This window comes from Saccoglossus kowalevskii, chromosome 5, assembly GCF_978046115.1.
Source record: "Saccoglossus kowalevskii chromosome 5, keSacKowa6.1, whole genome shotgun sequence".
In the NCBI taxonomy this organism is placed as follows: Eukaryota; Metazoa; Hemichordata; class Enteropneusta; family Harrimaniidae; genus Saccoglossus; species Saccoglossus kowalevskii.
This window is the reverse complement of record NC_140645.1, coordinates 43,391,925-43,414,885: the sequence shown is the minus strand read 5'-3', so window position 1 is coordinate 43,414,885 and position 22,961 is coordinate 43,391,925. Positions and strand designations below refer to the sequence as shown.

The window sequence follows — 22,961 nt, the reverse complement described above, 5'->3', positions numbered from 1 at the left end:
AAGGTCTGCGTGACATATGTGCTGAGAATTTATATACATGTATTTGAATAATATTTTCATCTGTGTGAATTTTCCGCAAGGCTGATTTTTATTCGACATGACAGTAAGCGTTATATATACATGTTTCGAACTGTATCGTTAAGATGCCTAACACGGTAATGCAGGCCCAAATCAACGGAAACTCATACATTGATGTCTGTAAAAGTAATGAGACCTGATACCGCTATGTAATCTTGTCAATTCTCTGTTCAGACCACATCTTTCCCAAACAGTGTAAACAAATATTTGTATCTATTCGAAAATTGGAATTCATAACAGTGCCACAGTTTAAAGTGCATAACCATTCGTGTTTCACGTACGAGCTTCACAACGCTGTCCTCGGAGTGTGAAATCTCATAGATTTGAAGTGGAAAAGTGTCACATCACTCTGCGGTCGGGAATATTGCTGATACAATGTTCACGAGAAATACACATTTTTTGTTTATCTTTTAACTTTCTTCAGAACCAATTGAGTTTGTGGAAGTACCTTCACCACAATTCCTAACGAGGGGACAGGAAGGCTTCATATCATGTGAAGTGACGGGGAATCCAACTCCAACGATACACTGGAAATTCAACCACATTATGCATATAAATGACAGTGAGTATAATCTGCATATCACATTATATGAAAATCACATCTCACCATATATGGTAAGCTCATATCACCATACACGACAATCACACATAACCTCATATTGCCATATACGGCAATCACTTATTACCATACATGGTAATCTTAATTTTTTAAATATGGTAAAAAGCAATTTGTATATGACCATATACGGTAATCTTCTATCACCTTATACGGCAATCACATACATGTACCATAAATTATTGTATATATTACCATACAGGGTGATATATCATAAATCCTTACACCCACATTTATGCCATTATACAAATGCATATGGCAATCGCATATCACCTACTTAACAATATGAATATTACCATATATGTCAAACACAAGTAATCACATATTGACTGCTCATAATGTCTATAGCATACATTTATTTAGCCCCAAGGGTCTTGGGTCGCCCAACAAACGTACCTGGTACTGTCATTTTCTTTCGGAAATACAGAAATATACAATAATTCATTTCTTGTTTATATTCAGATGAAGATTATTCAATTGTTGACGGTGGCTTGGTTGTTAATGACGTGGCCCTCCATGACGCTGGCACATATACATGCCGTGCTAGAGTGAAGAAAACCGGCGCCGTGGAAAGTAAAGATATTGATGTAAAGGTCTATGGTGAGTTATATATAGTATATATATATTTATATGCATGTGTGTACCTTTTGACACACAGTCATATATTTGAACGCATTACTGTGATTGGTTAGAACAATAGACGCGCGATGCATATATAAGCGACAGGTCACGTTTATTGGCCGGTGGAGAAACGCCGTGATGTACAGCTATCATTTGAAAATGCACTGAATTTCTTCATACACATGTCCAATATATTGTGGTGTACCTGCTGGACGATTTCTGAATGGGACTTCCCACCCACAAGTTAATTCTAGCCATTGTAAGATCACCAATTATTCACTGGCATTCAAGTTCGCTATTTTCGCTGATAAATGGCTTCTGCTAAATCCAACTTTTTTGTTCATTCTAGTTTGTACCTTTTCTTGTTAACTATATATTCATCTCATTAAGAATTAGCAGGCAAAATAACATTATTGTAAACGTTGCTTTGGTCTACATGCACTAGTCGGACACATGAAGAGTCCCGGTGTTCTGACACTAGTCCATTGATGTGTTCATATGTGTTATAACAATTTACCCATATGGTTGTTGTGCAGTATATAACATATAGAATTTTGATATTGGTAATTTACAAACTTTAAGGTGAATTCTGCACTTAGTTTATCTTATTAAAATGTAAATTACCATTGGAATGTGTTTTATACACATGTCTCGAACATATGCGTGACTTTTTTAGTAAGTCACCCATGACTATGAACGGCAGATTGATTAAATTTTGATCAACCTGCTGTCCCACGATAAAGCATACATTTTGTTCTGTAATAGCTTATATCAATCACAATATAACTTCTAAAGGCACTTTTCAAATTATAATTGAGAATAGATGACATTTCATATCTACTGGAAATCACTTCCTTTTCTAGATATCATTAACGTATATATATCCACAGAGATAACGCCCGTAGCTCTAAAAACACAGCATCTCCTGTTTTCTTCTGCTATCAGTTTTCTCTGCACTGTCCAAACTCAAAACATTTAGACCTCAAAAAAGGACGCAAAACACTTTTAATTTATTTTCATCCAATTAACATAATTTCATTTGATGTACTCGTAGAAACTATTTTGCAAACGATGGTTTGTATTTCAAACCGTTTTGTGATACACATGAATAACCAAGCATTAGTTTTGTGGGTGAAGTTTTCTGGTTTTAAAACGGCGGACTGACATATTTAGATTGAATACCCAGCTGTCCAACTGTTCCATTAATGTCAGCACCAGTCAACTCCTGTGATGATAAACTATTTAAGTTTAGAAATTACACAAACCAATTCATCTAATAACTTTGCTTTTCGTGTTATTCACTGTTGCCTGTGGGATTTTCGTGATTTAATGGACCCAAGTTTTGTTTAGGGAATTTTGGATCGCACATACCTTTCATTTCGTTTGTTTAATTTGAGTGTATTCTGGGACTCGTAAGTATGTTATAACCACAAGAGCACTACATAATGTCATTGAGTGCTTGACACACTCCAAATGCAATCTACGCAATAAAGATTACATTTTATATTCTAGAGACGATACCAATGTTTTCTATGTCTATTTGTCATCATATTTGAACTCGCTATATCCGTCGTTCTTAATTCTAGAAAAGAAAACAACTTAAAACAAGATATTATCACGCTGAAGCAATATTGTTTGGAAAGTGCTTTCTTGATGGGGTTCTCTTAATGTGACATACAATTGCAGGATTTAAATCATCTTAAACATAAATGTACGGTATACAACACGTTCGGTTATTACACCTCACCTATAATAGCGTTCTGCGCAGCGGTAACTACGACTGATTGTGTTATGTTACATTTATTCATGGGACAGGTCCTTTATTACAAACCAGATAAATTATATTAGCATTGCCCTTCACTACACGATGGATTTATGTAAATGTGAAATATTATTCCTACTACACTGACACCACACAGTATTACAATAATTAACATAAGAAAAGAACTAGTGTATTATTTAAGATAATTCAATATTATCAGTCCTAGCAGCTTTCAAAGATTGTTTTAAAGGGTGACAGTCGTCGCGCCGCGTCCTGTTCGATATGAGACTCATAGCGACGTGTACAACGCGTGTAAAATACATTTATTGACATGAAATTCGAACACGTGCTGCGCGACGACCACCGTGCTTTAAGTACACTGCACTACACTGCACCAAATTACACTCAGTATCCCCCGGTGAGTATAATTCACATACAGTGCCACGAACACGCCCAAATACGATACTATACAAGTATTTAATAGGAACAGGAATGTGGACCCATTAACGTTTCCCAGTAAAACCTTTCATTGCATATATATTGATAATGACCCATTATCTCGGCGTACAGTTGTACAACAGAGTATATCAGTGGCATCTCACAAGGACCTTAGTGATAGACGCTATTAATTGTGACATTAGTACTTGTATCCATTGCCATTAGCTTATCTCACGACTTTGACATTACACTTTGATGTTTATCTGTAGCTATAATGAGATGACATCTTATAACAACCAAACCAATTACATCGTTTGGTATAAGCCAAGTACATCAATATATTTTCAGTAATATTGATTTTGTCTTCAGATGTCACGAGTTCAAATTATCGATTCTCACAGTAGATGGTGCACGTGCATTACTTTGCTTCATATTTATTCAGATCACCATATGTTGAATCAAAATCAACAATATTAAAGAAAGCTAATAGTTCTATCTAGACATACACAAATTATGAAAAATAACATAAACTTACTTTTAAAATATCCAACCGTCGATCATTAAACAGAAGTCACATTGGGGCAATGGAAGAAAGCCAGAGTACATAGAAAATACATTACAAAAACGTGGGGAAATCAGTAAAAGAATGATACATAAACCCGGAGGTGTTCGTGGAGCTACGAGAAAAAATTACAAAATCAACTATGAAACAATCCCGAAAAACAGAATTGATATATCCAGTCCAGTAGGGTCTCAAAAACTATCCCAAAGTGTGTTTTCGACCGTTGATGTCACCGATTTGTGTTGCCAGGCGCCGACAATGCCCGGATGTTCGCTCTTGAGAATGCAGTCAAGATGATGTCAGGTGAACACATTTTGATCACCACGTGACAGCCACCATTTATAACACACTAATATCAGTTGACACAATACAACACAACACGATAAAATAAAATGATCATATTTATTATTTTGCCAGACAATAGTTTGTTAATATATTTCGGAAAGTACTACCCTATAAGTCTTGAATCTCTTATTTCTTCATCACCACCATAACCACTAAATATATATCTAGCCTGGCCGTGATGCAAAATCTGTGACGCCACCTGACTTCTTTGAGAGCTAAGACACCGCTAATAACAAAAATCAATCACAGATTACAGTATTCACGAAGTGCGTTTTATCAAAGATGAAATTTTGATGATCCTGATTTTATTAATGCATTGTACTGTGTATTAATGGGATTCCAATAAATGTCATCCCATAAAACGATCGTTAGACTCCTTTCAAAATACAACACTAATTGATCGTATCTACAAAATTACGCTACCTACAATAACATGGATTGGCAATTAAAAATAATAATGAAATCCGAAATGTTTTTTTTTCTTTTTTTTTAAATAACGATCATGAATTAGTAAACTGCTATGTTTTTTGCATTTTTGTTCCAGTATGTTTTTTTTTTTTTTTTTGGATAGAAAGATTTCTTATGATAACGACACGCCACATAGCGCATATTTTTAATACGGCCGTATCGAAGTATATTCGCACCATAATGAGTTGCACAGTGTTGACAAATTACATAGTACAAGTATGCGGACACATATATTAAAATAAAAATACCTGGTTTTGTAAGTGTCTTTGCTCGTGTTCGTTATAATTAGAAAAAAAACTTCAAAGTGCTTTGTGTCATTAATTGTGTCGAATGAATTTAGGTAGAAACCAATTATCTTCTGCAAGTGTCCCTGGTTGCCAGCATTCTCGTAAAAGGATCAGTTTAATTAGTGGTAAAGCCGGAATCAGTTCAAACACTCACGTCAGCGCCACTGGTTCTTACTACGCTATGATAGAACATAATAGCATACACTAGTTGTACATTTTTTCGGAGAATAAGGACGACACGTTCTCATTTGCCATATGCCATATTACATACAAGAGGAGGATGACAAAATGTATACTGAACGGGGGGGGGGGTATCGCGATCAACGTAAGCCTGGATAATTAGTTACACCTGACTATATAATGGAATATTGCCCCCCCCCCCAAACCGCGGTACGCTGAAAGCTAGTTGAATAGAATTCATTTTGAATGCTCAAAAAAAAAAAATTGATAACGGTAACAAATTTTAAATATGATGTAATACATGAGTTTGATGGTTTAATAATAATTATATATTTACTTCCCCAAAATAATACACAAGTAATTTAGTATCACATGTCATGAAACATGTATTTTAAAACACAAATAACAAGTTATATATTTAAAAAGTAATAATACGTTATGAGTTGGCCACACAGGGCTTAGCGCTAGATATACACAGGACCGAGGGAGTACAACATTGACAGGAACTGCATCATAATTTTATAGTGAGTTATATCTTGTTTTAGTCATTAAAACGACAATACGGATATACATATAGTGGATACACAATTTTATGACATGCATTATTTTAGGCCGACAAAAATATGATATATGAGCAGTTGTAATTTCCACCATTTCCCTTATGAGTGGAATACATGTGACGTAAATTCTCTTAGTAACACATAAAATATGTAACGTAAAGTAACAGAGTCCTCTTGTTCGAATATTGTGTAAAACAAATGTATTTAACTCACGTTGTCTACGTCGCGTGGGTCCCACATCAAACTGTGGCGACTCAAAAATAGCGTACAAATTTCAATTTTACATTTTTTATCTTTACTGTAATGTACATGCTCCGGGGTATGATGTTAAAGTATTCATCACGTGTAACGGTGTTCCTAATTACATTCACGCATATGTACATTCGGTACAAGAAGTCTAATATTACTAGTAAGATCGTCCAAATCGAATTCAAATGTATACACTACTCGGAACATGCGCAGTGGATTGTGGGAAATTACTTCCCATCGTATATAATGGAGAAATAATCATCACAACAGAAAATCACATATGTAATTTTTCCGAAAGTGTTTATGAATTACTTTTACTATAAATATAAAAAGCAATCTTGTCATTCAGACCCTTGTTTCTCGAAAATATCCAATCAACTTTTTTGTCATAATGCATTAGCATGAACTTATGATAATGAAAGTATAATGTAAATTACGTAGAATCTCGGTTTGAACATCTTTAAAGGGCGGTGAGTGGGATATGGGACTCACATCGACGTATAAAACGCAGGTAAAATACATTGTTTGTTTACACGAAATTCGAACACGCACTGCTCGACGACCACGGCCCTTTAACTCAGAATTAGTAGAACTATAAAAATAAGCGTTGTATCCTCATATAAAAACAGTAACACTGGACTATAAATACTGTTTTCAGTTGCCAGCCAGGACGTCGAGACTCTATCGCAATTTTACAAAAAGTGTAATTTTACGAGAATAGTAACGAAACACTGGTTCATTGATTTAGTTCAATTTAGGCGACGCATTCCGGGCGATTCCCACTCATGCATACGGAAAACGTGCGTTCTATATATAAAGTTTAACAAACAAAACATATAACAAAAGCTAATGGAATGACTAAGGATATGTTTATTAATTAATGTGGATAGGCTTGATTTAACTTACCCATTCTATTTATTAGATGGAGTCAGACTGTCTGGATAGAGGATAATATTTACTCTTTAGTAAATGAGTATCTATGAAACTGTTTTGATTGTTCCGACAGAAAGACAGAAAATTGCTCAACATAAAATTCATGATAATAAAATTCTCTTTTCTCGAACGAAGCCACGGTTTTCTGTAAGTTCAATCCTGGGAGTCTGAATCATATTGTGCTAAAAGTGTGGTAGACATATGTAGTCCATCAGGGAACGGTTCCCTCAAAACATGTTTTGAAGGAAATTATTTTGTGGACAGGGAGTTTTCAAAAGAATATTAAGTGTCACATTGTTTTTATACCCAGAGGAAGAATTTAAGGAAAAAAAACAAAGGGAAAAAAATTGTCCAGTATTAGGAAATATGGAGGGGGTTTACTCCACGAAAGGGACCCTATCAATCGGATATACATTTGAGGAATATCTGTTTGAGGGCGGTGCTGTCGGTTGGTGGTCAAATATTCACTTATAAAGGGAGATATAAACAGCATTCTTGGGAAACATTTGGTCAATGCAACCATTAAAAATAATTCTCATCCCATGACTTAGCTAGCAAGTCAAGTAAATTGCTCTCTACACTTAATCATCTTTTAAAAACTCATACACTGCACCTAGTCTACACTATTTCCAATATAAGCAAATATTTAATTTGAAAAGTTACTTTCTGGTAACCACTACCACTGACTACCGTGAGTATTAGGGGTTGAACATAGTATTCTTGAGGAGGAACTTACAAATACTGTACGAATTATTTTTCCTTACCTTTTCCTCTTGTAGCTTCTCTTTTTTAACAAACTGTAATTTTTTTTGGTAAATATAATTTTTATTTCATAATTTTCTCTGAACTTTTTGTTTTTAAATTCAACCTTCAAAATTTTCTAATAGTCTAATGGCTTGAGTTAATTTTCTTCTTATTACAAACTGCTAAAATGTATGTTTTTACGAAAAAAAGTTAACATAATCACTGATACAAGGAGGGGAAAACAATGAAAGTTTTTGAAGGGTCATTTCTTTGGATGCACAAAAAAGAAAAACACATTATACAAACAGACTACATCAAATATTAAAAAAATAATAAATGTGTGATAAATGAATGATTTGTTTATCATAATAAGACCAAATATTTGCAAATTCAAAACAAAATACATAATAGTGAAACTAATCTAGTCCTAGGCTGGCAAAGTCTTAACTTCTTTTTGGCTTTTGTGGAAAAAATGGTTTTCTCATAAAAGGTCATGTTTAGTTCGCATAAACTTCATTTTAAAACCATGTGACTGCAAAAGAAATATTCCTTTCATGATTGTGCTAAAAACATTCACCATTTTTTTTCACAAAATAAAAAAGAAGTCCAGCCTTTGCCAGTGTAATCTAGTCCCAGTGAAACGCATAGCATAAGCCAGCATGCAGCATAGACTGATTTAGTAGTTGTTGATTATACTGTCTTGTCATGTGTTAGAATCTACCCATTGGAGAGTTTGTTATTACAATAATGCAAAAAATGGCAAGAAAATACAACCAAGTCGGGGTAATGACGAAAAGAATAATTTGAAAATTGTTCAAGAAATGTTAATACATGTACACCAACATATAGAATATGCAGTAGTAAATAGAAAACAAAAACATCTACATACACACAATTCATATAACATTCTCACATCCATCTGTTGTTTTTTGTTTTGCTTTTTTTAGTTTTAATTAATGTAAAAACAATTATCATCCACTCAGCAAACACCTTGTTTTTAATATGTGGGTGTTCACAGATGCTATTGTACATGCAGGTGCATTATGGGTAGACAATGTTCAGCTTTTGAGTCAATCATGATTAAATATTCATGAAAGCTGATTTTTACAAATTTTATTAATACGTTTATAAACAAATTCCAAGCTTTGTGCCCTTAACTGTATCAATGGCATTACATTAATTTCCTTTCACAAAAGAAAACTATAACTCTAATCCCATAATAAATAAATGTAATAAATTATTTTACAGTAATCTTGACATGTACAATTCAAACTGATATTTATGATTCATTGGAGGCACATGTGTTGATAGATTTGTCATATGATACAATAACATTATATTATTGCAAAACATATTTATTTTATTAGTAGCACTCACTAGCCCTCATACATTGTCATACAAAATCATTATGGTCAATTTGCATGTCATTAGCATACCACTAATTGAATGTTTTTTAGGCAATATAATAATCTTGTGTGAAAGCATGTCTACCTTACATGTGCCAGCCAGGAGAAATCAAATTGCGCCCAATACTTGTTAAAGCGCGGTAGTCGTCGCGCTGTGTATGTGTGACATTTGTGTTGATTTCCCATAATCCAATGCACTCTTCAAATGTAATCACAAGTATGAGGTTTAACCTGGGCGCGATATGCACTGATTACCGACGGTGACTCCTAAATACTTTCGAATAACATGAAAAATTATCTAATTAAGGTAGCGAGACTATTATTTGTGTTGAAAATTCTGATTTTCACATTTATTTATTAATTGATGAAATGCACTATAAACTTTCATCTGACAAACTCAACGTAACCTAGAATGTCATGTAAGTTGGTTAAAATGTAGATTTTCTGAAGGGAAGCAAGGCAGCTTCAGTAGTGTTTTCTAAAATCAACAACACATGTTTAATTTGTGTGCCTATAAGTTTCAAAGATTAACTCAAGACAAAGCAATGTTAGGATGTGTTATCAGTAGCTATCTGACACACAATGAGTGTTTCCAAACATTTGAGTGGTTTGTCTCCGCCCCTGTTTATTTCACAGATTAGTCATTTGCATACGAATGTGTCAGACACAAGGTCACACAGCCACTGAAAAAAATCATTGATTTTAGTGTTTTCATCTGCCGTTTTATCGAACTTTAGCTATCCCATTCCTTTAATTTTTATTGGTTTACAATAGCCTTACACATTAGGATGCCCCTACACATGTTAAAACAGACCTTGATGGGAAAACAAATCGTTTGTGCAGATAAACAAGCTTGAAAATCGTTGCTGTAACTTCATCGACGTTTTCTAGGAGTTCATGTTTTTCAAAATACAAGGTCTTTAACAAAAAATAACGTATACTTATTGTCGTTGGATTAACACCAAATTTTCACAGCTTTAAGGTGACAATGAGAGGAACTTGAATGTGTCCAGATAAACTATTTCATGGATTATTTACCAATGTGTTGTGGTTTGAGTTGCGGTCAATGGGACTAAAACAGAAATTAAAATTCAGGACACTATTTTTCAAAACGCGTTGCTTGAATAAAACTGATCAGACACATTCAATTTACCAGACTATTGAACAACTAGGAAAAGCGAAAACAAAACTTATTATCACCAGCAAAAATGCGTAATTATTTTTTTTACAAAAAAAGTAATTTTTCACTTTTGATTAAGTAACTCACCGTAGAATGCAGATACGAGCATGACAAACACACCTTTGAAAAGCTTGAAGTCTGGCGATTCCAAAAATATATACTTTCCTGGGTCTATTTGTAGTCGTTTGGTCCCAATTAGAAGATGAAAAAAAGTATGCAAATAATAGTCCCGCTACCTTAAAGCGTGGAAACATCTCAGTTCATATTTGTTGATCTGCGCAACAGTCAAAGTCGCCATATTTGTTTATATGAGACCCAAATATCTCGCACATGCGCAGCGCGACGACTACCGCACTTTAAGTAATAAACTTGTTCCCTTATTTTCATTTATTTCCCTAGCCTTATTAAATCTGCTGCACTAAGAATCCCATTAAAACACATAATTAGCTTTCACATGTATGACCTTTCTGATAGAGAAACTACCATTCTCAAAAATAACATTGATAAACCCACATCATATCTTGTTTGGTATATGCGTTTGTAATATAAGTATTACAATACTATCTGTATACATGGCATGACTTGGACTATGTAGTACTAACCAAGCATAACATCTAATAAATAGTATCCAGTCAAAAACAATTTATTCACATGTCGTGACATTGACAGTTCATAATAATTTATAGTGTATTCACTAGATATTGTGGTAAAGTTCAAATCAATCCTTTATATGGAAATCAGCAGAGCACTTCAGAGTAATTCAAAACAAATGATACATATGCAAATAAAGCCCGTGCCACTACCATCAAGCAATGATATAAACAGACTGCAAGGATCCCAACATGACAACACATCTATACATGGATCTATTCGTACTGTTACTTTTTGACTACTATATCATAAATATCAGCGTTTTTAGAGCTAATATATTCATGATAAAAAATGTAACTCTTTGTGTTGTCAAAATTTTGATATTTTCAATATTGCCTCTCAAAAAAATTAATTTATTTGCAGTATATCAACATTGTGCGGTTTAAGCCGATATTACAGGCTACTGGCGCACAAAGCTTTACTGTGATGCAACTTGTTGTGCTAATTCAATGGCTTATTATGGATGCAACAGAGAATTGTATATTGAGATAGTGATCTTGAAAACAGCTGTCATATCCTTCCATTATCTTCTTGACCACATCTTATAAAAGTTTTGAAATTTGTAATTTGAAATTCACTTTCTATGAATAAAATAAGTCTAAAAACAAAGGTAATCATAGATCTTCATATTTTTGTTTTTGTCTCTTAACCTTTTGACCACCAGTTTCCTCTTTCATCAAAAATTCACAAAATAGTCCCGTTTATAGTTTCCATCAGAAGATTGGGACAAAAATAGCTAAAACTTTTGAGTAAAAACTGAAAATTGACTCAAATTTTGTTTGTTGGCTCCAAAATTAGGGTTCATTTCCAGATATATTAAAGAATATAAGAAAAAAGTGCAGAAAGATTTTGGCAAGGAAGTCTGGTGGTGAAAAGGTTAAGTCTCTTGAAGACCCCCCCCCCCAGCAGCCAACAAGCTGATTTTTTGAGCTCCATTTCGACTGAAGATTTTTAATTACAAGTGTTTTGATACATTTCTCAAAATATGCTGCATGCAAAATTAAAATTTGGTGTGGATTTAAGAATAATTCAAATTACAGTGAAAACTGATAATATTTTTTTTCAGAAATGCCAGAATTTTTCCAGGTTCCTGAGAACAAGAGTGGAATAGAGTATTCCTCTGTCAACCTCTATTGCAATGCAAAGGGGACACCAGAACCAACATTAACATGGCTCTTCCAAGGCGAGGAACTGACAGACGATGAAAAATATTTCATTGGTAAGTATTCCAATATAATAATCAATATCAGCGATGAAATATCTACATGTAGTTGTAACAGTGCCTAATGTGTACTTGCTTAGTTTCAGTGCAAGGTTCTCATGGCTAGTCTTTCCATACATCCCAATGTACTGTCTTTCCAGTAAAGTCAACTGATTGATGCAATGCTTAGTTTCAGTGCAAGGTCCTCATGGCTAGTCTTTTCATACATCCCAATGTACTGTCTTTCCAGTAAAGTCAACTGATTGATGCAATGCTTAGTTTCAGTGCAAGGTCCTCATGGCTAGTCTTTCCATACATCCCAATGTACTGTCTTTCCAGTAAAGTCAACTGATTGATGTAATGCTTACTTTCAGTGCAAGGTCCTCATGGCTAGTCTTTCCATACATCCCAATGTACTGTCTTTCCAGTAAAGTCAACTGATTGATGCAATGCTTAGTTTCAGTGCAAGGTCCTCATGGCTAATCTTTCCATACATCCCAATGTACTGTCTTTCCAGTAGAGTCAACTGATTGATGCAATGCTTAGTTTCAGTGCAAGGTCCTCATGGCTAGTCTTTCCATACATCCCAATGTACTGTCTTTCCAGTAAAGTCAACTGATTGATGCAATGCTTAGTTTCAGTGCAAGGTCCTCATGGCTAGTCTTTCCATACATCCCAATGTACTGTCTTTCCAGTAAAGTCAACTGATTGATGCAATGCTTAGTTTCAGTGCAAGGTCCTCATGGCTAGTCTTTCCATACATCCCAATGTACTGTCTTTCCAGTAAAGTCAACTGATTGATGCAATGCTTAGTTTCAGTGCAAGGTTCTTATGGCTAGTCTTTCCATACATCCCAATGTACTGTCTTTCCAGTAAAGTCAACTGATTGATGCAATGCTTAGTTTCAGTGCAAGATCCTCATGGCTAGTCTTTCCATACATCCCAATGTACTGTCTTTCCAGTAAAGTCAACTGATTGATGCAATGCTTAGTTTCAGTGCAAGGTTCTTATGGCTAGTCTTTCCATACATTCCAATGTACTGTCTTTCCAGTAAAGTCAACTGATTGATGCAATGCTTAGTTTCAGTGCAAGATCCTCATGGCTAATCTTTCCATACATCCCAATGTACTGTCTTTCCAGTAAAGTCAACTGATTGATGCAATGCTTAGTTTCAGTGCAAGGTCCTCATGGCTAGTCTTTCCATACATCCCAATGTACTGTCTTTCCAGTAAAGTCAACTGATTGATGCAATGCTTAGTTTCAGTGCAAGGTCCTCATGGCTAGTCTTTTCATACATCCCAATGTACTGCCTTTCCAGTAAAGTCAACTGATTGATGCAATGCTTAGTTTCAGTGCAAGGTCCTCATGGCTAGTCTTTCCATACATCCCAATGTACTGTCTTTCCAGTAAAGTCAACTGATTGATGCAATGCTTAGTTTCAGTGCAAGGTCCTCATGGCTAGTCTTTCCATACATCCCAATGTACTGTCTTTCCAGTAAAGTCAACTGATTGATGCAATGCTTAGTTTCAGTGCAAGGTCCTCATGGCTAATCTTTCCATACATCCCAATGTACTGTCTTTCCAGTAAAGTCAACTGATTGATGCAATGCTTAGTTTCAGTGCAAGGTCCTCATGGCTAATCTTTCCATACATCCCAATGTACTGTCTTTCCAGTAAAGTCAACTGATTGATGCAATGCTTAGTTTCAGTGCAAGGTCCTCATGGCTAATCTTTCCATACATCCCAATGTACTGTCTTTCCAGTAAAGTCAACTGATTGATGCAATGCTTAGTTTCAGTGCAAGGTCCTCATGGCTAGTCTTTTCATACATCCCAATGTACTGTCTTTCCAGTAAAGTCAACTGATTGATGCAATGCTTAGTTTCAGTGCAAGGTCCTCATGGCTAGTCTTTCCATACATCCCAATGTACTGTCTTTCCAGTAAAGTCAACTGATTGATGCAATGCTTAGTTTCAGTGCAAGGTCCTCATGGCTAGTCTTTCCATACATCCCAATGTACTGTCTTTCCAGTAAAGTCAACTGATTGATGCAATGCTTAGTTTCAGTGCAAGGTCCTCATGGCTAGTCTTTCCATACATCCCAATGTACTGTCTTTCCAGTAAAGTCAACTGATTGATGCAATGCTTAGTTTCAGTGCAAGGTCCTCATGGCTAATCTTTCCATACATCCCAATGTACTGTCTTTCCAGTAAAGTCAACTGATTGATGCAATGCTTAGTTTCAGTGCAAGGTCCTCATGGCTAATCTTTCCATACATCCCAATGTACTGTCTTTCCAGTAAAGTCAACTGATTGATGCAATGCTTAGTTTCAGTGCAAGGTCCTCATGGCTAGTCTTTTCATACATCCCAATGTACTGTCTTTCCAGTAAAGTCAACTGATTGATGCAATGCTTAGTTTCAGTGCAAGGTCCTCATGGCTAGTCTTTCCATACATCCCAATGTACTGTCTTTCCAGTAAAGTCAACTGATTGATGCAATGCTTAGTTTCAGTGCAAGGTCCTCATGGCTAGTCTTTCCATACATCCCAATGTACTGTCTTTCCAGTAAAGTCAACTGATTGATGCAATGCTTAGTTTCAGTGCAAGGTTCTTATGGCTAGTCTTTCCATACATCCCAATGTACTGTCTTTCCAGTAAAGTCAACTGATTGATGCAATGCTTAGTTTCAGTGCAAGATCCTCATGGCTAGTCTTTCCATACATCCCAATGTACTGTCTTTCCAGTAAAGTCAACTGATTGATGCAATGCTTAGTTTCAGTGCAAGGTTCTTATGGCTAGTCTTTCCATACATTCCAATGTACTGTCTTTCCAGTAAAGTCAACTGATTGATGCAATGCTTAGTTTCAGTGCAAGATCCTCATGGCTAATCTTTCCATACATCCCAATGTACTGTCTTTCCAGTAAAGTCAACTGATTGATGCAATGCTTAGTTTCAGTGCAAGGTCCTCATGGCTAGTCTTTTCATACATCCCAATGTACTGTCTTTCCAGTAAAGTCAACTGATTGATGCAATGCTTAGTTTCAGTGCAAGGTCCTCATGGCTAGTCTTTCCATACATCCCAATGTACTGTCTTTCCAGTAAAGTCAACTGATTGATGCAATGCTTAGTTTCAGTGCAAGGTCCTCATGGCTAGTCTTTCCATACATCCCAATGTACTGTCTTTCCAGTAAAGTCAACTGATTGATGCAATGCTTAGTTTCAGTGCAAGGTCCTCATGGCTAGTCTTTCCATACATCCCAATGTACTGTCTTTCCAGTAAAGTCAACTGATTGATGCAATACTTAGTTTCAGTGCAAGGTCCTCATGGCTAGTCTTTCCATACATCCCAATGTACTGTCTTTCCAGTAAAGTCAACTGATTGATGCAATGCTTAGTTTCAGTGCAAGGTCCTCATGGCTAATCTTTCCATACATCCCAATGAACTGTCTTTCCAGTAGAGTCAACTGATTGATGCAATGCTTAGTTTCAGTGCAAGGTCCTCATGGCTAATCTTTCCATACATCCCAATGTACTGTCTTTCCAGTAAAGTCAACTGATTGATGCAATGCTTAGTTTCAGTGCAAGGTCCTCATGGCTAATCTTTCCATACATCCCAATGTACTGTCTTTCCAGTAAAGTCAACTGATTGATGCAATGCTTAGTTTCAGTGCAAGGTCCTCATGGCTAGTCTTTCCATACATCCCAATGTACTGTCTTTCCAGTAAAGTCAACTGATTGATGCAATGCTTAGTTTCAGTGCAAGGTCCTCATGGCTAGTCTTTCCATACATCCCAATGTACTGTCTTTCCAGTAAAGTCAACTGATTGATGCAATGCTTAGTTTCAGTGCAAGGTCCTCATGGCTAATCTTTCCATACATCCCAATGTACTGTCTTTCCAGTAAAGTCAACTGATTGATGCAATGCTTAGTTTCAGTGCAAGGTCCTCATGGCTAGTCTTTCCATACATCCCAATGTACTGTCTTTCCAGTAAAGTCAACTGATTGATGCAATGCTTAGTTTCAGTGCAAGGTCCTCATGGCTAATCTTTCCATACATCCCAATGTACTGTCTTTCCAGTAAAGTCAACTGATTGATGCAATGCTTAGTTTCAGTGCAAGGTCCTCATGGCTAATCTTTCCATACATCCCAATGTACTGTCTTTCCAGTAAAGTCAACTGATTGATGCAATGCTTAGTTTCAGTGCAAGGTCCTCATGGCTAATCTTTCCATACATCCCAATGTACTGTCTTTCCAGTAAAGTCAACTGATTGATGCAATGCTTAGTTTCAGTGCAAGGTCCTCATGGCTAGTCTTTTCATACATCCCAATGTACTGTCTTTCCAGTAAAGTCAACTGATTGATGCAATGCTTAGTTTCAGTGCAAGGTCCTCATGGCTAGTCTTTCCATACATCCCAATGTACTGTCTTTCCAGTAAAGTCAACTGATTGATGCAATGCTTAGTTTCAGTGCAAGGTCCTCATGGCTAGTCTTTCCATACATCCCAATGTACTGTCTTTCCAGTAAAGTCAACTGATTGATGCAATGCTTAGTTTCAGTGCAAGGTCCTCATGGCTAGTCTTTCCATACATCCCAATGTACTGTCTTTCCAGTAAAGTCAACTGATTGATGCAATACTTAGTTTCAGTGCAAGGTCCTCATGGCTAGTCTTTCCATACATCCCAATGTACTGTCTTTCCAGTAAAGTCAACTGATTGATGCAATGCTTAGTTTCAGTGCAAGGTCCTCATGGCTAATCTTTCCATACATCCCAATGAACTGTCTTTCCAGTAGAGTCAACTGATTGATGCAATGCTTAGTTTCAGTGCAAGGTCCTCATGGCTAATCTTTCCATACATCCCAATGTACTGTCTTTCCAGTAAAGTCAACTGATTGATGCAATGCTTAGTTTCAGTGCAAGGTCCTCATGGCTAATCTTTCCATACATCCCAATGTACTGTCTTTCCAGTAAAGTCAACTGATTGATGCAATGCTTAGTTTCAGTGCAAGGTCCTCATGGCTAGTCTTTCCATACATCCCAATGTACTGTCTTTCCAGTAAAGTCAACTGATTGATGCAATGCTTAGTTTCAGTGCAAGGTCATCATGGCTAGTCTTTCCATACATCCCAATGTACTGTCTTTCCAGTAAAGTCAACTGATTGATGCAATGCTTAGTTTCAGTGCAAGGTCCTCATGGCTAGTCTTTCCATACATCCCAATGTACTGTCTTTCCAGTAAAGTCAACTGATTGATGCAATGCTTAGTTTCAGTGCAAGGTCCTCATGGCTAGTCTTTTCATACATCCCAATGTACTGTCTTTCCAGTAAAGTCAACTGATTGATGCAATGCTTAGTTTCAGTGCAAGGTCCTCATGGCTAGTCTTTCCATACATCCCAATGTACTGTCTTTCCAGTAAAGTCAACTGATTGATGCAATGCTTAGTTTCAGTGCAAGGTCCTCATGGCTAGTCTTTTCATACATCCCAATGTACTGTCTTTCCAGTAAAGTCAACTGATTGATGCAATGCTTAGTTTCAGTGCAAGGTCCTCATGGCTAATCTTTCCATACATCCCAATGTACTGTCTTTCCAGTAAAGTCAACTGATTGATGCAATGCTTAGTTTCAGTGCAAGGTTCTTATGGCTAATCTTTCCATACATCCCAATGTACTGTCTTTCCAGTAAAGTCAACTGATTGATGCAATGCTTAGTTTCAGTGCAAGGTCCTCATGGCTAGTCTTTCCATACATCCCAATGTACTGTCTTTCCAGTAAAGTCAACTGATTGATGCAATGCTTAGTTTCAGTGCAAGGTCCTCATGGCTAGTCTTTCCATACATCCCAATGTACTGTCTTTCCAGTAAAGTCAACTGATTGATGCAATGCTTAGTTTCAGTGCAAGGTCCTCATGGCTAGTCTTTCCATACATCCCAATGTACTGTCTTTCCAGTAAAGTCAACTGATTGATGCAATGCTTAGTTTCAGTGCAAGGTCCTCATGGCTAATCTTTCCATACATCCCAATGTACTGTCTTTCCAGTAAAGTCAACTGATTGATGCAATGCTTAGTTTCAGTGCAAGGTCCTCATGGCTAGTCTTTTCATACATCCCAATGTACTGTCTTTCCAGTAAAGTCAACTGATTGATGCAATGCTTAGTTTCAGTGCAAGGTCCTCATGGCTAGTCTTTCCATACATCCCAATGTACTGTCTTTCCAGTAAAGTCAACTGATTGATGCAATGCTTAGTTTCAGTGCAAGGTCCTCATGGCTAGTCTTTTCATACATCCCAATGTACTGTCTTTCCAGTAAAGTCAACTGATTGATGCAATGCTTAGTTTCAGTGCAAGGTCCTCATGGCTAATCTTTCCATACATCCCAATGTACTGTCTTTCCAGTAAAGTCAACTGATTGATGCAATGCTTAGTTTCAGTGCAAGGTTCTTATGGCTAATCTTTCCATACATCCCAATGTACTGTCTTTCCAGTAAAGTCAACTGATTGATGCAATGCTTAGTTTCAGTGCAAGGTCCTCATGGCTAGTCTTTCCATACATCCCAATGTACTGTCTTTCCAGTAAAGTCAACTGATTGATGCAATGCTTAGTTTCAGTGCAAGGTCCTCATGGCTAGTCTTTCCATACATCCCAATGTACTGTCTTTCCAGTAAAGTCAACTGATTGATGCAATGCTTAGTTTCAGTGCAAGGTCCTCATGGCTAGTCTTTCCATACATCCCAATGTACTGTCTTTCCAGTAAAGTCAACTGATTGATGCAATGCTTAGTTTCAGTGCAAGGTCCTCATGGCTAATCTTTCCATACATCCCAATGTACTGTCTTTCCAGTAGAGTCAACTGATTGATGCAATGCTTAGTTTCAGTGCAAGGTCCTCATGGCTAGTCTTTCCATACATCCCAATGTACTGTCTTTCCAGTAAAGTCAACTGATTGATGCAATGCTTAGTTTCAGTGCAAGGTCCTCATGGCTAATCTTTCCATACATCCCAATGTACTGTCTTTCCAGTAAAGTCAACTGATTGATGCAATGCTTAGTTTCAGTGCAAGGTCCTCATGGCTAGTCTTTCCATACATCCCAATGTACTGTCTTTCCAGTAAAGTCAACTGATTGATGCAATGCTTAGTTTCAGTGCAAGGTCCTCATGGCTAGTCTTTCCATACATCCCAATGTACTGTCTTTCCAGTAAAGTCAACTGATTGATGCAATGCTTAGTTTCAGTGCAAGGTCATCATGGCTAATCTTTCCATACATCCCAATGTACTGTCTTTCCAGTAAAGTCAACTGATTGATGCAATGCTTAGTTTCAGTGCAAGGTCCTCATGGCTAGTCTTTCCATACATCCCAATGTACTGTCTTTCCAGTAAAGTCAACTGATTGATGCAATGCTTAGTTTCAGTGCAAGGTCCTCATGGCTAATCTTTCCATACATCCCAATGTACTGTCTTTCCAGTAAAGTCAACTGATTGATGCAATGCTTAGTTTCAGTGCAAGGTCCTCATGGCTAATCTTTCCATACATCCCAATGTACTGTCTTTCCAGTAAAGTCAACTGATTGATGCAATGCTTAGTTTCAGTGCAAGGTCCTCATGGCTAATCTTTCCATACATCCCAATGTACTGTCTTTCCAGTAAAGTCAACTGATTGATGCAATGCTTAGTTTCAGTGCAAGGTCCTCATGGCTAGTCTTTTCATACATCCCAATGTACTGTCTTTCCAGTAAAGTCAACTGATTGATGCAATGCTTAGTTTCAGTGCAAGGTCCTCATGGCTAGTCTTTCCATACATCCCAATGTACTGTCTTTCCAGTAAAGTCAACTGATTGATGCAATGCTTAGTTTCAGTGCAAGGTCCTCATGGCTAGTCTTTCCATACATCCCAATGTACTGTCTTTCCAGTAAAGTCAACTGATTGATGCAATGCTTAGTTTCAGTGCAAGGTCCTCATGGCTAGTCTTTCCATACATCCCAATGTACTGTCTTTCCAGTAAAGTCAACTGATTGATGCAATGCTTAGTTTCAGTGCAAGGTCCTCATGGCTAGTCTTTCCATACATCCCAATGTACTGTCTTTCCAGTAAAGTCAACTGATTGATGCAATGCTTAGTTTCAGTGCAAGGTCCTCATGGCTAATCTTTCCATACATCCCAATGAACTGTCTTTCCAGTAGAGTCAACTGATTGATGCAATGCTTAGTTTCAGTGCAAGGTCCTCATGGCTAATCTTTCCATACATCCCAATGTACTGTCTTTCCAGTAAAGTCAACTGATTGATGCAATGCTTAGTTTCAGTGCAAGGTCCTCATCGCTAATCTTTCCATACATCCCAATGTACTGTCTTTCCAGTAAAGTCAACTGATTGATGCAATGCTTAGTTTCAGTGCAAGGTCCTCATGGCTAGTCTTTCCATACATCCCAATGTACTGTCTTTCCAGTAAAGTCAACTGATTGATGCAATGCTTAGTTTCAGTGCAAGGTCCTCATGGCTAGTCTTTCCATACATCCCAATGTACTGTCTTTCCAGTAAAGTCAACTGATTGATGCAATGCTTAGTTTCAGTGCAAGGTCCTCATGGCTAGTCTTTCCATACATCCCAATGTACTGTCTTTCTAGTAAAGTCAACTGATTGATGCAATGCTTAGTTTCAGTGCAAGGTCCTCATGGCTAGTCTTTTCATACATCCCAATGTACTGTCTTTCCAGTAAAGTCAACTGATTGATGCAATGCTTAGTTTCAGTGCAAGGTCCTCATGGCTAGTCTTTCCATACATCCCAATGTACTGTCTTTCCAGTAAAGTCAACTGATTGATGCAATGCTTAGTTTCAGTGCAAGGTCCTCATGGCTAGTCTTTTCATACATCCCAATGTACTGTCTTTCCAGTAAAGTCAACTGATTGATGCAATGCTTAGTTTCAGTGCAAGGTCCTCATGGCTAGTCTTTCCATACATCCCAATGTACTGTCTTTCCAGTAAAGTCAACTGATTGATGCAATGCTTAGTTTCAGTGCAAGGTCCTCATGGCTAATCTTTCCATACATCCCAATGTACTGTCTTTCCAGTAAAGTCAACTGATTGATGCAATGCTTAGTTTCAGTGCAAGGTTCTTATGGCTAATCTTTCCATACATCCCAATGTACTGTCTTTCCAGTAAAGTCAACTGATTGATGCAATGCTTAGTTTCAGTGCAAGGTTCTTATGGCTAATCTTTCCATACATCCCAATGTACTGTCTTTCCAGTAAAGTCAACTGATTGATGCAATGCTTAGTTTCAGTGCAAGGTCCTCATGGCTAATCTTTCCATACATCCCAATGTACTGTCTTTCCAGTAAAGTCAACTGATTGATGCAATGCTTAGTTTCAGTGCAAGGTCCTCATGGCTAGTCTTTCCATACATCCCAATGTACTGTCTTTCCAGTAAAGTCAACTGATTGATGCAATGCTTAGTTTCAGTGCAAGGTCCTCATGGCTAGTCTTTCCATACATCCCAATGTACTGTCTTTCCAGTAAAGTCAACTGATTGATGCAATGCTTAGTTTCAGTGCAAGGTCCTCATGGCTAGTCTTTCCATACATCCCAATGTACTGTCTTTCCAGTAAAGTCAACTGATTGATGCAATGCTTAGTTTCAGTGCAAGGTCCTCATGGCTAATCTTTCCATACATCCCAATGTACTGTCTTTCCAGTAGAGTCAACTGATTGATGCAATGCTTAGTTTCAGTGCAAGGTCCTCATGGCTAGTCTTTCCATACATCCCAATGTACTGTCTTTCCAGTAAAGTAAACTGATTGATGCAATGCTTAGTTTCAGTGCAAGGTCCTCATGGCTAATCTTTCCATACATCCCAATGTACTGTCTTTCCAGTAAAGTCAACTGATTGATGCAATGCTTAGTTTCAGTGCAAGGTCCTCATGGCTAGTCTTTCCATACATCCCAATGTACTGTCTTTCCAGTAAAGTCAACTGATTGATGCAATGCTTAGTATACTAATCAGTTTTGCATACATAAATATTTCCTGAGCTGACTTTTTCAATTTTTCACTCATATTTATGTTTGTGCTGCATTAAGCTCTAGGGAACATACAGTTTAACAAGATGATGGGCAAACAAGCAGACAGTGCAACAACATGAGCTCCCATGCTAAAAATAACATATATTGAGTGTTTAACAGCATTTTACCAACATTACATATTTTTCAACAGATCCAGAGAAAACAGCGTTGACTATTATAGACTTGAGTGAATTTGATGAAGGGTTATATACATGTATGGCCAGTAATGATGCTGGACAAGTTGAGGCTGTGGCTAAGTTGTCAATTCATTTGCTACCAGTCGTAGGTGAAACAGAAGATTTGACAGTAGAAGAAGGTGGTGATATAATGTTTACATGTACCGCTGTCAAAGGAAGCCCAGTACCGGCACTCAAATGGAGACGCAATAATGTTGACCTATATTTTGGAGCTACAGTATGTATACTATAAATATTCATAATTAAAAATAAATCATCACTGCCACCAACCTTAGTTTTTTGTCACTACAACAAAAGAGAAAGCTTATGTTAGAAATATTCAAATCAGGCTCTCCCAATCTTTCCAATAGTCGAGGTGCATCAATTCACTATTCTGAAGTGCTATATGGCCAATATGTTAGAATAATAATTTCACTTTCCCTACCATTGCAGTGT

The 22,961-nt window shown here is 36.9% G+C and overlaps 1 protein-coding gene across 1 annotated transcript in view; it reads left to right on the top strand.

Moving 5' to 3' along the window:
* LOC102808115 (neural cell adhesion molecule 2-like) overlaps positions 1–22,961 on the top strand; it is a 72,796-nt gene that overhangs the window by 32,687 nt on the left and 17,148 nt on the right. The window contains exons 4-7 of the mRNA XM_085499446.1: positions 503–640; positions 1,157–1,294; positions 12,147–12,299; positions 22,481–22,743. Coding sequence (XP_085355572.1) covers positions 503–640; positions 1,157–1,294; positions 12,147–12,299; positions 22,481–22,743 — 692 coding nt within the window. The remainder of the gene's footprint in view (positions 1–502; positions 641–1,156; positions 1,295–12,146; positions 12,300–22,480; positions 22,744–22,961) is intronic.